Source organism: Cynocephalus volans, chromosome 6 (assembly GCF_027409185.1).
Source record: "Cynocephalus volans isolate mCynVol1 chromosome 6, mCynVol1.pri, whole genome shotgun sequence".
In the NCBI taxonomy this organism is placed as follows: Eukaryota; Metazoa; Chordata; class Mammalia; order Dermoptera; family Cynocephalidae; genus Cynocephalus; species Cynocephalus volans.
This window is the reverse complement of record NC_084465.1, coordinates 32,206,349-32,223,996: the sequence shown is the minus strand read 5'-3', so window position 1 is coordinate 32,223,996 and position 17,648 is coordinate 32,206,349. Positions and strand designations below refer to the sequence as shown.

The following is a 17,648-nucleotide window of genomic DNA, read 5'->3' as shown; positions in this document are numbered from 1 at the left end:
CAATAGAAAAACTGAAGTGATTAGGTGGGCTGTCCTTCTACCCTTCTCCTTTGATTTCTCTCCCTTCTTGTGATTATAAAATGCTAAGCTCTGCTGGCTCTCTTCAGAACACATTTTTCAGGGCAACCTGATCTATGTTTCTCGCTGGTTGCAGTCGTCAGACTGGCTCAGTAAATCCTTGCTGTATGTATTTGGCCTGTTTCTTTTTAGGTCAACAGAGGTAACATGTATTTCTTCAAGTGTTGTTTCACACACAGGAAGTGGTAGTACACATAATTATTAAATGAAGATCTTATTACTACATTATACTGCCTGGTACACTGACTGTATATAAAAGTATTTTGTAAAGTATAGATATTATACAACTGCGAGATATTATTATAAATAGCTCTAATAATTTTAAGTTTGACTCATGCTCACTACCACAGGTTGGCATAGCTGGGATGTTTGTTTGGCTGCCAAGCCTGAGAGTGAAGACTTGATAAGGGTTTTTCCAGTTCTCATCTGATCCCTGTTGCCTGTTTGGTTGTTGTCTGTCCAAAGCCTGACCTCTGCCTGACATTCTCCCCTGGGAGCCTCTGCAGCTATCTGGGAAGCTCCCAGCAAACAGACTGAGCAAAGTAGGAAGCTTAACTTCCTTAGCAGCTTTTGCATTAGTTCAGCAGCCTTATTACACACCATCTGTAGGGAATGTGGAAAACCCAAATCTTTCTGTGTAAGTGGGAAACATGTTAGATATGTTACAGAAAGCAGTCTTGCACCTACACAGTGAGAGATATTAGATAAGACTTTTTTTAAAAAGGTCAAGGGTAGAGGGAGAGTGAAAGGTTAGGAATACCTTGTTAACAGTAGATAGACATTTGTGAGAATGAAAGAATTTCCAGTTTCTCGAATTTGCAAATGACAATATAGCATATGATTTCCACGTTTCCTCATCAGAAAACTGAGGACAATTTACACAAGAAAGACATCTATAAAATGAACGAAAATGTCACCAGGGGATATGAACACTTAAAGGCCAGTTGGGCTCATTCATTAGTTTGTCACTGAGAGGCAGACTGACCATAAAGTATGAGCTTCAGGCCCTGTGAGTAGTGGGGTTTTCAGGAGTAGTACAGAATTCTGGGTTGGGGGCAAAGCCAGGTTATAATTAGGTAACATTTCTCTGAAAACGTTTCCAATAAACTGCTTAAAGGAGGGACCTCAGAGGAAAGAAGCCTGAAACACCTAAGAACCAGAAGTTTGTCGTGGTTCCTACTGTTGTTTTAAGTACATTTTCACTTTCAAGACTAACTTTGTATTTATAATTTTGCATTATTGCTCTTAAAGAGGTCCCTAACACTGTATAATCTCCAGGCTCTATAAGATCTAGATCCGCTCCTGCCTTCACTCCAACTCATCTGTTTTGTTTTGTGTGTGTGTTTTTATACTACTTCCTGAACACCTAATAATTAGGCTAGCCCTTGAGGCTGGTGAATGGGGCAGACATGGCCCCCTCCCTTGGAGAAAACACCTCTCCTGAAAAGACCTATTTAAAACAAGCAATCGTAAGTGGGATTCTGCTGTGGAAAAGAGTTTTGTGGGAGCTGGGAGAACTGAACTGACTTCGGACAGCAGGAAAGACCTCTGTGAGGAAGTGTTCCTTAAGACCTGAGCAAAAGTACAAAAGGCAAAGGCTTTCCAGGCAAAGGGAAGAGCATGAGCAATGGCTTGGGAATAGAGCAAATGTGGGGACTTCACCCCAGCATGGCTCAAGTGTGAGAGCTGGGGAAGTGGCCCACGTTGAGGCTGGAGGGGTGAGCAGGGCTTGATCCTGGAGGTTCTGTCTGAAGGACAGTGGAAGCCATTCGAGAGTTTTAGACAGGGGATGAGTTGATGAGATTTTGATTTTTGTTTTTAAACATTTCCCGTTTTATTATGAAGGATATTACAAAAGATACAGATGAAGTGACGCGGTAGGGGTGAGGTGTGGGAGAAGGGTCCTGGAGCTTCCACGCCCGTCCCCGGGGCGCCACCCTCCAGGCACCTCCCCGTGTTCAGCTATCTGGAACCTCCCTGAACCCCGAAGCTTCATTATTATTCTCAGGTGGAGACGAGGGGGAAGAGTTAGTAATAAAGTAGAAATTCAAGATCTGTTTAAAATATGAGAATACTTCAAAAAGTTCATGGGAAAATTTGTATTATCTTCCAATTCTATTTGTTTCCACAAACTTCGCAGCACTCTCCTGCAGGAGTCCAGGCTTTGTGATCGAACGTGACGATGGTGGTGAGAGAAGCAGCTCGTTACTGGGTGGACGAAGACAGCATTTGCAGAAATGTGGAAGCTTGGTGGTGAAGGTGGGGAGGGCAGAAAGAGGGAAATCAATACACCGGTTTGGGAGACAGGTTAATTTTTAGGTATCAGTGAGACACTCAAATGGAGATTTTCATGAAACATTCTTGAGTTTGAGGATATAAATTGTAGCTCAGAAAAATGACATATCATCGTAAGTCTTTTAGACTTTTGGGGTCCTTTCAAATCACTGAAACTACATATATTAAACCTGCAAATGACAAGAGCCTATTGTAGAATACATAAATATTAAATATAATTAAAAATTAAACATATCCATGTAATACACACATTTAACTCTGTCTTGTGGTTATAAATAGGAATGCCTATACAAGCATTTTGAAATATGAACAATTCCTGAAATTACCAAATTCTTCCTGAAATTTGGGGGTCATCGAAGTAGGAAAACAAAGAAACAATTGGTAGGGCCTCTGAACACTTGTAAATATGAATTGCCAAAAGTACATAAGCCACAAGCAAAGAAACTCATCTTTAGGAAGTGCAATTCTCCCTCCTGAGTGTTAGACCAAAGCAGGTATTGCAGAATTGTGTAGTTAGGAGGTCTCTGATTACTGTAAATACTTTGTATTGACATACCTGCCTACTGGCAGCCCTGGAACTGTTGATTTTTGGAGGTACTGATGAGTTTTGCTCAGTGTCTTGTTGATTCTCCATTAATATTAGTACACTTGCTAAAATGAACAGTTGCCTGTTAGGCAAATATGGTATACACAGCAATGGAAGATGGGATGACAGTTATAGGGTAACATTAGAGATGTCCACTTAACACTAAGTGATAAAAAGTCTAAAACTCTTTCACATGGCCTAGAGAAACCTTCAAATAAAAAATATTCAATATCTATAAGCAACTACAATGTGAAGGGCACGATGCTGATGGCTGTTAAAAAAAAAGAAAGAAAGAAAAAAAGAGGTGAGCAAGATACCAAAACAATTTCTTCAAAATAGTACATGAATCAGGTCCAGTTTCTGCCTCATCTCCTCTTACTCTCCATCCCTATGCCAAAGTCTGGTTTTTGCTTTTCTGTTTTCGTACTCCTGCACATTTGCTCAGAGGCTGCTCTCTCTGGTCCGACAGCGCTTTTTTGGCTCCTGCACCTTTCCGACTCCACCAATTTGTCAGCGGGGTTGCTTCTTCATCTGGGCTCCACAGCTGATCTCGGCACCTGGCTGGATCTTTGCACCGTGTTATTTTCAGCTGTCTATCTCTCTCCCATGAGTGTGATCTCTTTGAGGGCAGAGACTGGATCAATTTCTGTTTTTCTGTTTGTAATTTTAGCTTCCAGCACAGACCTGTCCCATAGCAGGTACGTGGTAAATGTGGGTTGAATAAACAAACAAATAATAGTAGTTTCAGAAGGAAACCAAAAGGGGGAAAAAAAATGAAAGAGGAAGTTCTCTTTTGAATAAAGGGAATTGCCAGTATACTAAGACTGTATGTATCTGAGTATATTTGACTGGGAATCAAGAGCTATGAAAAAATTCTTCCCAAGATAGAAGTTTTTTTTTCCTTTTTTTTTTAACAAAAGATGCTAATTTTCAAAAGGCAATTAACTCTAAAAACAATTCTACATTACAATTCAAAAATACAATGAGACCAAGTAAAGATATCAAAATATAATATGCTGATGCTTGGAACACATTGAGATTGGATTCTTTCATTCATTCATTCATTCATTTTAATGTAGAGAAGTTTCCAAGGAAATGTAAATTATTCATCATACTTAAGTCTAGCCAGGGTCAGGTGGTAGCATTTATCATTCAGCAAAACTTTACGCAATAGATTTTAAGTTGATGGAGAATACTTACACTGGGGATCCAGTGAACTAAGATCATTTATGAGCTTTGATTATTATCATAATCAGAGTGATTTGTAACAAACATACTAGGATATTTAAATGACCATTGTTCTTAAGGTAATGTTCATGAGAGGGCATAATATTTTTTAGTGATGCTGCCACACAGCAAAACACTCTAATGCCTCTTTACCTGGAGTCATTTTCAGACTCAATCAAGGGACATTCAAAATTTCAGAGAAGAAACTGCCATGAGACAATATTTATTCTGGGTTGGTCCAATAAGAAAAGTAAAAACATATGGGCTGATTTTCAAGAGATCAGTTTCAACAGAATAGAAAGAAAGAAGAATTTTCTTAAAATTTGAGCCATCCAACAATGGAATGTGCTTTTGGAAATGTACTATTTTCACTGAAGATGTTCAAATACTACATGATCACTTACAAAAGTGACAGAGCATTCATGTATTCAAGTCCTTTGAACTCTGAGAATCTGTGGTTCCGAGAACATCTGATTGATTATTTCATAGTCACACTGTATGTGTATTATAATCTGCATGCACCAAGCCCTTACTTCTCCAGGTCTGTGCCCAATGTCACCTTATTGCAGAGACTTTCCTACATGAAATATTCGCCATGCAATCTTTTCCTCTTCCCTCTTACTCTGCTCTTTTTCCGTAAAGCTTCTGTCCGATATGTTCTGTATTTATGTGTTTATTTATTCTTGTATATTATCTGTCTCCCCCAATTAGAACGTAACCTCCATGAAGGAAGGGACTTTGCTGGTTTTGTTCACTGTTTTAACCCCAGCAATTAAATTAGAATCTGGCACATAGAGTTTAGTAAATTGTCAAATAAAAATTAGCAAAAAAAAAAAAAAAAATATATATATATATATATATGTAAATGTTACAGAAAAATTACAAACATGAAAGAGAGAGAATGTAAAACACAATTCCACTATTTTTTGTACATAATTACATACTCGAAAACTGGCACAGTGGTCAACATATCATATGTTCCCAATACAGAATGGTTGAAGGAATGAACTTATGCTGTCATATAGATGTATGTTCTTCCCTATACCTTTTTTTAAAAAAACATAGTTTCTACACAGCTGTAATCATTGTTCATCTTTTTACCTAAAATGTCATATAGTTGAATTACTCATCTCATTCTCCAGATTTGACTATCATGATTTTATGTGATTGCCAAAAATCAAACCCATTTCAAATAAAAAAGATGTTTTTACTGAGGCTACACAAAAGTATATGCAACAGGATGAAAAAAAAAAAAAAAAAGCCCACAAAACACCAATAAGCTCACTATTTCTAATTTCATTATCATCTCTCATTAGCCCCACTGAAAAGTGTCATAGTTATTTTTGGAGGCAGAATACCATAGTGAGTTAAGAACAAAATAGCCAAAACATTCTTTCAAAAGAATAAAGTTAATACACTTACACTTCCTGATTTCAAAATGTACCAGAAAGCTAAAGTAATTAAGACCATGTGGAATTGACATGAGGCTGCACACATAGATCAACAGAACAGATTTGACTGTCCACAAATAAGGCCTATCATTTAAGGTCAATTTTTCACAAGGTGCCAAGGAAATTCAATAGGGGAAAACATGGTCTTTTCAATAAATGGTGCTAAGACAATATCTGCATGCAATAAGATGAATTTAGAGCCGTACCTTACGCATACACAAAAATTAAGTCAAAATAGGTAATAAACCTAAGTATAAAAATCTGAAACTATAAAACTCTTAGAAAAATACATAGTAGTAAATCTCTGTTGCCTTGGGTTAGGAAAAGATTCCTCAACTATAGCACAAAACACAAGCGATAGAAGAAAAAAATAAAAAATTGGACTTGATCAAAATTAGAAATGTTTGCTCATTAAAACACCAAAAGACAAGCCATGCAATAAGAGAAAATGTCTACAAATCATATATGTTATAAAGTATTTGTGTCCAGAATATATAAAGAACTCCCATAACTCAATAAGACAATTAACCCAATTTAAAAATGGGCATAAAACTTGAAAAAATAGTTTACCAAAAAATGTATAAGATGGCCAATGAACACATGAAATGATGCTTAACATGTAATTATGGGAAATTATTATTAATGAACATTGTTACTAGGGAAATTAAAATTTAAATTACCATTTTACACCTATAAAATGACTTTAATCAGAAGCAAACAATAACAGATGAGGATATGGGGAAACTGGAACTCTCATCCATTGCTGGCAGGAATGTAAGTTGGTGCAGCCAGTTTGGAAAAGTTTTGCACTCTCTCAAAAAGTAAATTTACCATATAACCCAGTAATTCCATCCTACACACACACACACACACACACACACACACACACACACACACACACACACACACACACACACACACACAAGAGAAATGAAAACCTACAGCCACTCAAAAGACTTGTGTGTTAATATTCATAGCAGCATAGTCAATAATAACTCAAACCTAGAAACAACGTATTCGATTGCTGAATGTTTAAACAAAATATCACATATTATACATGTATTGATAAATGCATATTTCTATGCATACACATTTTGATAGATTTTTATATATCTGTATGCTAAAATCATATAATTTTTATGATGTCTTGTAAAATATGTGTATATTTTATCACATGTGTAAGAATATGTGCATATATACAATTTCAAATTATCCTCTCTTCAGTTTTCAGTGCAGATACAAACCAGAGTTCAAATTCTAACTCTACCACTTCTTAGCTCTGTGCTCCCGGGCTAATTGCTTAACTTCTCTGAGCCTGTACTAGTAAATTAAGGGCCATTATATACACCTTACAGGACTGTAGGATTAAGTGAGAAAAAATATGTAAAAATGCTTAGCACTGGGCTGGCACAGTGTCAGTACTTAATAAATTATAGCCAATATTATTATTTCCCCTTTTGGAGTTTGATCTGCAAATCTAGTTTTTTAAACTACTACTCATGGTGAGGAAAAGGAAGCCATTTGTGCGGTGGAGAAAGCTACTTTTGCCCTTCCAGGTGTCTTCAATTTTTTCACCTAATCTCTCAAAACTTCAGTTGCTAAAATCTGTAAATGAGGATCATGTTATTCATCTCACAGGACTCATGATTAGGAAAACTATATTAAAGTACAATAAAACTATAAAGTACTGTACTATATTACCATGCCCTTCTGTCCCCATTAATGCCACCTACAATATATTTATAGGAGAACCAGAATAACTGCTCATAGAATACTATGGAGTCATTTCTCAACCCCTAAGATTATAATGAAAGAATCTTTTCATAGCCATGGTGGTGTTGGAAAGTCATTTTCAAAACAAATTTTATTCCCCTGTTGTTTGTACACACAGTAAAAAGAACTGAGTTGGTCCCTATCTGAAACACTTTCTGTCTGTCCTCAGGAGCTACCAGGCTCAGCTAAATATGGCCCTGGCCAGCATGTTAATAATCCCCACTGGTTCTGAGACCTCCATCCACCACTGATGGGACATTCTTTGTGTTCAAATGTCTAGCTGACGTCTGATGCTTAAAACAGCCTATGCTTTCACTCCTCGCTGCATTGTCACAGCCCCGTGTCACCACTCTTAAAAGGCTCCCGCAGCCATTCCTGCACCAGCTGCTGACCAGCCTGCCCACGTGCCTCCTGCCTGCTCCTGCCTGTCTTGAATGTCTGGTTCTTCAAGCTCCTTGTGGGTCTGACAAAGCAGGGACCATGTCTACCTTTGGCTACAGGAGAGGACTTAGTAAATATGAATCCATCGATGAGGACGAACTCCTCGCCTCCCTGACAGCAGAGGAGCTGAAGGAGCTAGAGAGGGAGCTGGAAGACATTGAACCTGATCGCAACCTTCCCGTGGGGCTAAGGCAGAAGAGTCTGACCGAGAAAACCCCCACGGGCACATTCAGCAGAGAGGCACTGATGGCCTATTGGGAAAAGGAGTCCCAAAAACTCCTGGAGAAGGAGAGGCTGGGGGAATGTGGAAAGGTAGGCTCTCAGGACTTTTCCTTTACTGCTCCCACAGTCCCACCCTGACCCCAAACCCAGACACCTCTGTTTTCTCTAACTTCTCAGCCCTCATCACTTTAACTTTTTTATAACCCATTTGTGCTGCTACTGAAAAATTTCTCAGGCTGAAATAGTTATGCAACTTCTGTGGCCACCCGATCAATCATAATATGTAACATTCTTAGCTGAGGTTTTCTGATTGATTAAAAATGGGAACCTCGAGAGGAAAATAATTCACAACCAAGGTGTGTGTTTAAATATTTTGCAAAACATAAGTCTTACTGGAGCTGTAAGTTGGTGATGTGGCATAGTATCTGTTTCTGATTTATGTATATATATATTTTTTTTTTTTCATTTAAGTACATTTATTTTCTACTATAAGAACTCAGTTTATTTGACTATGATAGTGGCTACAGTGAAAATAGTTCTTTTTCTCCATCACCAAAAAGTGTGGGGTGGTGGGAAGTATATGGGTTTCAGAGTCAGGGGGCCTTATTTCTAGTCCCCAGATTGTGAGACCTTGAACAGATAGTCACTTCTTCAGAATTCTCTTTCAATCTGTCCATTGAGGGAGTTAGATACAGTGTTTCTTTTGTGAATCTAGAACTCCTTTGAGATTTTGGTAAGTTATAGGCCTTCTCCTCAAGAAAATGCACATGTGCTTGTACAAATAATACACAGATTTTTGCATAGACTTTCAAAATGATGACACATATCCTGAAACCCATCTGAGGACCCAAGTTAAGTATGGCTGTGTAGATGATATCTAAGTTCCTTCCTGCTTTATGATAGTTATTCTGAGGCTCAGAAATGTGCTTATATCAGAGCTCGAATTTGTTAAGTTCTTGTGTACTGCCCAGTAAATAGTACTTTGAATTTTCCAAATGAGTCATTATCAAAAGGAAGTTCAAAAGACTATACTCTGGGAAAATAGTTATAGCAATAAAATGTTAATATAAGAAAGAAATTCCTGAATTTGTGGAAGAACATAGGTTCAGGAGCAACAGTTTAAAACCCCTGCCTTCCATTGACATCATCTAAAACTGAAATGGCCTAAAGCCAATGGCATGAGTCCCACAGTACTAATCTAGGTGCTGTTAGATGATCTTGATGATAGGGTGTGTGTGACACATTTGCAGCAAGATATGTGTGAGCTTTGTCCATGTCAGTCATTGCAGGAAGGGCCACTGCAATCAGGCCAGGTTCTGCCAAGGCCACAGTGGCCGCCTGTATCGAGGAGCTAGAAGGAGAGGGGAGAAGGAAGGACACAAATGACGAGCCAGGACTTGGGCTGGTCAATTCCTCCACAACCATAATTTTCAGAGGTGTTTTTTTTTTTCCTCTGATGTGGAATGAGTGTCAAAAGTTTAATAAAATATAATGACATTTTTATTACAGTTATTAAAGAGTTTCCTTAATAAAAAGAATAAAATTGTCTTAATTTCCAGGACATACAACCAACAGTAGCGACAACCCAACAAAGGCATTTTAATGTCATAATGTCATGACAGCGGTGAGAACCAAAGGACAAAGCCTGTTGTCAGCTGTTGATGAAACCCACCTGCTCCTGCCAAAGGTTTTGCGGATCCCTGCCAATGGCTTATCAGCTCGATTAGGGAGGCTGCTGTGTTGCTGAACTTTGCTTCCTTTCTCAGCTAGTTAACTTTTCTCCCACTACACTTTGCCTGCTGGCCAGCTGTCTCTGTAGTCACAGGACTGCTGAGCAGAAGCTTGCTGATGTAGGGTGTAAATCCATTCCTACCAGAGGAAAAACTCAGAGCAGCTGAGGGGTGGGTGGGGGAGCAGGACCGCTGCCTGAGTGAGGGGCAGCACAGTGGGGACCATGAGGAGGAGCTGGGTGTCTTGGTGATGAGGCTGCTGGCTCTGTAAAGGCCTATGAAATTGTGTGCAACACCTGTTGAATGACAGTCTTCTGCCATCTGGGCTCACACAAACTTAGGCTGCATTAGGACTCCAAGGGGTGCTGAAGACCCAGCAGCCTAGCTCCCCTAACTTGAGCATCTGCTGGATCTCAGGCACAGGGGCCAGTGAGTTTTCTCATGTTCTCTCATTTCCTTCTTACCTTCTGCACATGAGAACTGAGACTAGAAGAGGCTAAGAAACTCTTTCGAGGTTAACAGCTTGTAACTAGAACTGAAATTCAAACTAAGCTTTGTTGGCACAAAGACCATCTCAATATTGCAGGTGTCAAACAGCAGCAGCAGCAGCACCTGTGAACTTCTGATCACTGCCAATTCTAGGGTTCCCCTCTATCTGCTGAATGAGAGACTCTGGGGATAGGGCCCAACATTCTCTGGTTTAACAAGTCCTCCAGGTGATTATGACACATGCTAAAACTTAAGAACCACTCAATTATACTGTAGTTTCTTTGAGACCCAAAGAGGTTTAGTGACTTGTCTAAAGTCAACCAGTTGTTTATGGGCAGAAACAGAACCAGAGCTGAAAACTAAGCCTCTTGTCTCCCTGTTCATGCAATGACGCCAGGGAGACGATCAGGAGAAATGGTTGGCCCCTCCTTCTCATTGTCTGATTTATTCTCTAAGTGCACCAGCATTCACCTGCTCCCTATTCACACCCCACCACCTCATTCCGCACCCCCTCACTCTAGCCCAACTCCCCACCTCCATTCTCCAAAGGATCAAGGTTAACTCCAGAACAATGGCATATAGGAGATCTGGAAGAAGACAGTCCCCCTAGTGCCAGGATAGTTTATAAAGTCGGCAAAGTTTGTTTTTTGTATTCTCCTACCTCCCCTCCCTAGACATCTTTCTCCCTTCTGGTGTTATTCCAGATGTCCCCCACCTAGAGTGACTAACCATCTCAGATTGTCCAGGACCATCTAGATTTTAGAACTAAAAATCCTGCATCCTGGGAAACCCTTTAGGCTCACGCAAATGGGGACAGTTGGTCACCTTACCCCAGCCCGCACCTATCAGTACTTTCTCCTGGGTCTAGTCCAGACTCTCACCTGCTGCTTATCAATGTCAACTTAGATCCATTTAATTAGCAAATAGTCATTAAGCCCCTACTACATGCTAAGCACTGTGCTAGGTGAGCAAATCAGACATTCTCGCTGCCCTCACCCAGTTAACAGGCTATTGGGGAAAATGACGAACAAGTAATTAAAATAGACTATGATAGGACTTTATTGGGAGAAATACAATGTTATGGAAACGCATTGCAGAAATGATTTAAGGGGGTGTTGAAGAAGGCTTTCTGAAAGGTGTCATTTGGATGTTACAATGAGAACTCAAGTGGCTAGATAAGTTCCAGATATTATCTTTTCAGATACATTTATAGGGGAAAATCGCTCTTGCAGATAGAGCCTAAAGGTGTTTAAAAAACTAAAGGGGATAAAATTTAATGGTGGCATAAAAGCCAGTATATCTTGGATTGTGAGGCAGGCCCCTTTCCTCCAAATACTAAAGCAGCTAAAAATACACCTGCAAACACATATGAGCACACACAGCTGACATGGACTAGAATAATAAGATACGCAAAGGGATTTGGGGTGGGGTGGGGGTGAGGACAGCTCAGTCTACAATCTTTTCTTCCTCCAGTTAATCCATTTACTTCATTGCTGGGCATATAAGGCTTCCTCTCTCCCATATATGCCAAGAGGCTTGGCTAGAGCCAAGCTCTTTCTCTTGTGTTGTTGGGTTGTGACTTACAGCCAGCTGCCACCAAACATTCCTACATTTCTCTCTCTCTCTCTTACACACACACACATACACTATACCTCTCCCAGCTACTCCTAAAGAGGTGAGTAAATTAAGACTGGACGAATCATCCCAGGAGTGGCTGACCCCTTCCCCAGGCCATCACTTGGTGCCTGCCACTCCAAACAAGTGGGTACTGGAAGCTATTTTGTGATAGCAACTGGGCAAACAAACCTGAGACAAGTGCAGTGTTTTCCAAAGCTCAATCCACATGCGTCAGGCAGGTGCCCTCGGGGGTCACAAAAAAATTGCTAACATAGAGGAAAGACTCAGGGCTTTGAGGACAGGGGAGGACACCAGGGTTTTAGAGAAGATAAAGAGAAAGGACTAAAAAGATAGCATGAGGGAAAACCAGACTCTGTCAGCAATTTCCAAACACTTTTAAAAAAAAAAAAATCAGAAAAGATGGAAAGAGAAAGAGGAAGAAGGGGTCACTTGGGTATCTTTGTACAGTGAGTCGTATAAACAGGAAAGACAAAGATAGAATGAAATTGTGTTTGTCTGAAAGCCTTTCGTAATTGATACATGCTAAAAAATTTAAGACCATGAGGCTGGACACTGGCTTGCTTCAAGATTTTCTACTGTTTTCTGTTGTCCCACAGTACTGGTTACAATCTATTAAGTGCCAGGGGTGATTATCTTTCCCACCTGGTGTTCTGCAGTCTATCTCATTTAATCCTGAGCTAGCTGGAGCTAGCTTCAAGTTGATTTGCTGAAAAGGGTGACCTGAATGTTTTCCTGCACAGAGATGGGTCTGACCTCCTGCTGTCCTGAGTAGCAGCCTGCCCCCCAGGCTTCCCTTCCCCAGATGAGGGACAGGCACAGCGGAAGGTCTCAGATGGTGCGCAGTCTCAAGTCCCTATGCAGGGCTCTACCACAGAAGTAAATGCTGAAGCAGCAAATGACACCCCTGCTTGTGCATACACTGAGACAAGCCGAGGCAAAGGGCACTTGGCTCCTATCACTTCTGCTATTGATGATAAATTTGAAAAAGAATTTTCGAACATTAAAAAAAAAGAACTCATTAACGTGTTGCATATTTTTGTTGTCATTTGTTTGTTTGGTATGGAGAAATAAGGAAGAACAAAGTGAGATTTCAGAAGGGAGGGTTGAATTTGCTAAATTCTGAGTAGACAAGGAATCAAGTAGTTCAGAGTCAGTAGTCAAGAGATTGAAAAGTGCATCAAGGGTTTTCTAAAGCTGAAGTTCCAACTTACGTGATCAAATTGGCAAAATGATAATATTTTTATTCAATCAATTGAATTCTGGATATCCTGTGAAAAACAAAGGAGATATTTATACAAAAAAGTATTGACAACAAATCTCAACCTTGGTCACCTGAACCAGAGAGGTCAGAAGTAGGAGATTGTTAGCTTTTTCCATGACAGACTTTTGTATTACCTGCCACGTGTTACTTTTGAAAATTAAAAAATGTGCTTAAAAATGAAAAACTGAATGATGATGCCATACTCTTTAGGTTGCAGAAGAAGACAAAGAGGAGAGTGAGGAAGAGCTTATCTTTACTGAAAGTAACGGTGAGATTTCTGAGGAGGTGGACACCGAAGAGGAGGAGCAGGTGCAGGAGTCCCAGGAGGAAGAGGAGGAGGACGAGGAGGAGGAGGAGGAGGAAGAGGAGGAAGAGGAAGAGGAGGAGGAAGAGGAGAGGAGGACTGGAACTGCGAAAGGTATCAATGGAACCGCAAACTACCATAGCGGGAATTCTGACAACTCTAAGCCAAAGACATTTACGAGTCAAATAGAAAACATACATCTGACCGATGGCAACAGTGGAAAGAACACAGAGTCACCCGCTGCCACTCACCTTTGTGGGAACCCTACGGTTATCGAGGATGCTTTGGAGAAGATTGAACACAACGACCCGGCCACCACGGAGGTCAACTTGAACAACATCGAGAACATCACAACGCAGACCCTGAGCCGCTTCGCCGAAGCCCTCAAGGACAACACGGCGGTGAAGACGTTCAGCCTGGCCAACACGCACGCCGACGACGGCGCGGCCACCGCCATTGCCGAGATGCTCAGAGTCAACAAGCACATCACCAGCATCAACATCGAGTCCAACTTCATAACGGGCAGGGGGATCCTGGCCATCATGAGGGCTCTGCAGCACAACACGGTGCTCACGGAGCTGCGCTTCCACAACCAGAGGCACATCATGGGTTCCCAGGTGGAGATGGAGATCGTCAAGCTGCTGAAGGACAACACCACGCTGCTGAGGCTGGGCTACCACTTTGAGCTCCCAGGACCAAGGATGAGCATGACCAGCATCTTGACCAGGAATATGGATAAACAGAGGCAGAAGCGGATGCAGGAGCAGAAACAGCAAGAGGGATACGATGGAGGATCCAATCTTAGGACCAAAGTCTGGCAAAGAGGAACGCCTGGCTCTTCGCCTCATGCGTCCCCCAGGCACTCTCCCTGGTCCTCCCCCAAACTCCCCAAGAAAGTCCAGACTGGGAGGAGCCGTCCCTCATCTCCGGTGGCCCCACCTCCTCCCCCTCCTCCCCCTCCTCCTCCCCAGAGGCTGCCACCTCCTCCCCCTCCCCCTCCCCCTCCTCTCCCAGAGAAAAAGCTCATCACCCGAAATATTGCAGAAGTCATCAAACAACAGGAGAGCGCCCAACGGGCGCTGCAGAATGGACAGAAAAAGAAAAAAGGGAAAAAGGCTAAGAAACAGCCAAACAATATCCTAAAGGAAATAAAAAATTCTCTTAGGTCAGTGCAAGAGAAGAAAACAGAAGACAGTTCTCGACCTTCTACCCCACAGAGATCAGCTCATGAGGATCTCATGGAAGCAATTCGGGGAAGCAGCATGAGACAGCTAAGGCGGGTAAGTAACCCGAGAACAGACATGTGGGCACAGGTTTAGTAAATGAGTCGGCCTCCACTGCATGACGGTACCAAAGTCGCTTCTCAATATACTTAATAATATTTCAAATATTCTAGTATGTGAGAGTAAGCATATCAAGTCTGAAGCATTAGGAGCAGGCACATTTCCATCTGAAAGGTGGGCCTGGGCCACCTTCCCAGCATCTCAGTCCTAGAAAGGCCAGGACCATTTTAAGACAGTCCAACATTTAAAAATCCCAATTTCCTTAATAAGAAAATCAGAGAGTATAATCTACATTCCAAAAGGATTCAACACTTGTCAAAAATTTTGCCACAGAGTTGCAAGTGACTTAAAACCTAATTTATAAGATTTGAGTACCATGCAGCAATAATCGATCTATATTTGAGTTCTTCTCAGGGAATACTGCTAGAGCCATACCCTACTAATATTTTTCATATTATCATTTGTGTTGTTTCATTGAAAGAAAATCCCCTATTTTTGTAGGTCGAAGTTCCTGAAGCTCTGCGATAAAAACATGATCTTTAGAAGAGGATGCAGAACTGTTCAATGGTATTAAATAAAATGCATTGTGAGATGTTTCTAAAATAACTTCTTCCATTTGAAATGTTCTCTGACATTAAAATATAGCCTCACCCATTAATTACAAAGAGAATTTTAAGAAACAATAAGCATTTTTCTTCTGTAAATATGAAAATAAATTTTTTTATGTCATGAGATTTGTATTGGCAAGAAGCAGTTAATTTAAAAATGCTCTTCATCTCTGCGGATATATTGGTAACTCTAAACTGTAATGAGTTAACAAAATGTGCTGTTATTTTTGTAATTTGGATGAAAGTGTTTTTGTTTTTTTTTTCTCTTTTTTTTAAAGCCAAACTAATATTTTTCTGTGAGTTGATATATCTGTCAGGTGTGTATGTAACCTTGCTGAATATTAAAAATATTACATTCTCACCCAAAAAGGGTTTGGGTCCTTAGCATTTGCATTTCTTTGTTTCCTCATGCCCAAGAAAGTCTGATATCTTTGTGAAGGACTGGAATCCAGAACTTTCTGAAAAGATTCTTTCGGTAGTGAGATAAAAGGTTGGGAAAAGACCCCAACATAGTTAATATCATCCTGGATTCACTGATGTTAGACCCAGGACAGCAGCTGATGCGCCTATATTTCCATGAGGCCTATAGATACTCAGAAGTCAATTCAATCATTTATTACTAAAATCAACTATTTCTAGAAGGCAAAAAAAATTGAAAGTTTTTTGGTAGGGAGGAAATAAGTGCTAGGAAAATGCCTGGGAGATAAGCCCCCTAAATTCAGAGCTGCCTTGTGGCCGAGGCTAAAGACACACCATTCAAGTCTCCCTTTGAACTCGCTGTGGACAAGCCTCAGCCCAGTGGGTCTCAGCCTTTTTTTTTTTTTTTTTTTTTTTCCTACATAAATCATGGTGATGGCAACATTTACAAAATGCACCTAGGGACATGGGCATGTGTATTTGCAATCTCCAGGGCCTGCATTCAAATAAGACACATGCATCAGAGATTACCTTCACTCCACTCTAGTGATCCACTGAAATTTATAAAAGCTATAAATCCCTCCTAAAGTCCTTTGTATTAACTCTGATTAGCAATGCATCCTTTGTGTCTTACAGATTATAACAGTGGTTTTGGCAAGCTTTCTGGGCCACCCATTCAATAATTATTTGCTTTTATGTACAGAGCTTTGGATTATCCCCAAAGTAGAGAACTGTGTTTGACTAGAAAATTTCTACAATGGTTCTCGGGCCTGTTTCTTTTAGTCAGTTTCTGTTATTCAGCTGTTCTCTTACTCAGTAAGAACAACTGATATAACCACCTACAGAGGACTCCAGAGGCCCATCAGCTAAGTCAGTGCCCTGACTCCATGTGAGGGGGGTGGTGAGCAACTGACTGACATTTTCTGAAGTATCTAAGGTGTCTCATATGCTTTTCACAACATTAAAAGGTACTGTTCCCATTTTATAGATGAAAAAACTGAGGTGCACAGATGTTAAGGTTGAATGTGAAATCAGGTATCTCTGACTGTAAAAAACATGCTCCCTCTCTGCACTTTTCTGCTTCCATCCAGACTCAAAACTCTCAAAGGCTTCTCAGTCTTAGAACAGCAGTGGAGATTTCCATTTCCCTTGGTAGTGACTTCATTATTTTCACCTCTTTCCATCAGTGTTTATAATCTTGCTCACTCTTGTTGTTCAAAGAAATAAAAGCTAAAATTTAGGTTTTTGAAAGGCATGTGTGTGTGAATTTAGAACAGAAAGCCAAGACAGACCTTCCTTTCCCCTGACCCTTGTGTATGTGAGAACAGGGTTCTTCTAAATTGAAGGGGAGGAGTGAGAAGTGAACAGCTTCCAACCCCATCCTGATGTGACAGACGAGCAAAGGTCTGCTGATAAACTGGGTCATTGATAAAACCATGCAGGAACCCCAGCAGGGGGGATGTGGCAGCCCTCCTGAACGAGGGCAAGGCTAGCACTGTGTTGCCAGGAGCTGGTTGGACTGCGGGGACTGGCTAGGCCTTTTCACCAGAAGTGAGTGACTAGGAGACATATTTTCTCCGTTGCATTTTACAAGGCTGCCCTGCTGGAACTTTTAGTGCCTTAGGAGAGAGCAGCATGCACTTACTTGGCTCTTCACAAAATTTAAATAAAGATACAGACCCTCACACTCAACCATCAACAAAATGTCATAAAACCCATAATAAGACAAGTATGAAATTGTCAGATACTGAGTGGGTACATTTGTCATTAAGGAAAAACATTTCTAGAACACACTACTTCAGATTGTAGTACTGTAAACATACAAGGTATTATGATGATCATTAT

At 40.6% G+C, this 17,648-nt stretch overlaps 1 protein-coding gene across 1 annotated transcript; it reads left to right on the top strand.

Moving 5' to 3' along the window:
* The first annotated feature begins 7,726 nt into the window (after positions 1-7,726).
* On the top strand, positions 7,727-15,755 carry LMOD2 (leiomodin 2). The gene is made up of 3 exons (XM_063100584.1): positions 7,727-8,163; positions 13,402-14,775; positions 15,280-15,755. Exons 1-3 carry the CDS (start codon positions 7,891-7,893, stop codon positions 15,304-15,306), a joined length of 1,674 nt encoding a protein of 557 aa, XP_062956654.1. The 5' UTR covers positions 7,727-7,890; the 3' UTR covers positions 15,307-15,755.
* The last annotated feature ends 1,893 nt before the right edge of the window (positions 15,756-17,648 follow it).

Excerpts from the sequence above, each read along its gene's own strand:
- LMOD2 (XM_063100584.1), top strand. The coding sequence starts at position 7,891 with ATGTCTACCTTTGGCTACAGGAGAGGACTTAGTAAATATGAATCCATC. Across the intron at positions 8,164-13,401 it reads GGCTGGGGGAATGTGGAAAG|GTTGCAGAAGAAGACAAAGA; the intron begins GTAGGCTCTCAG and ends CATACTCTTTAG. Across the intron at positions 14,776-15,279 it reads GCATGAGACAGCTAAGGCGG|GTCGAAGTTCCTGAAGCTCT; the intron begins GTAAGTAACCCG and ends CTATTTTTGTAG.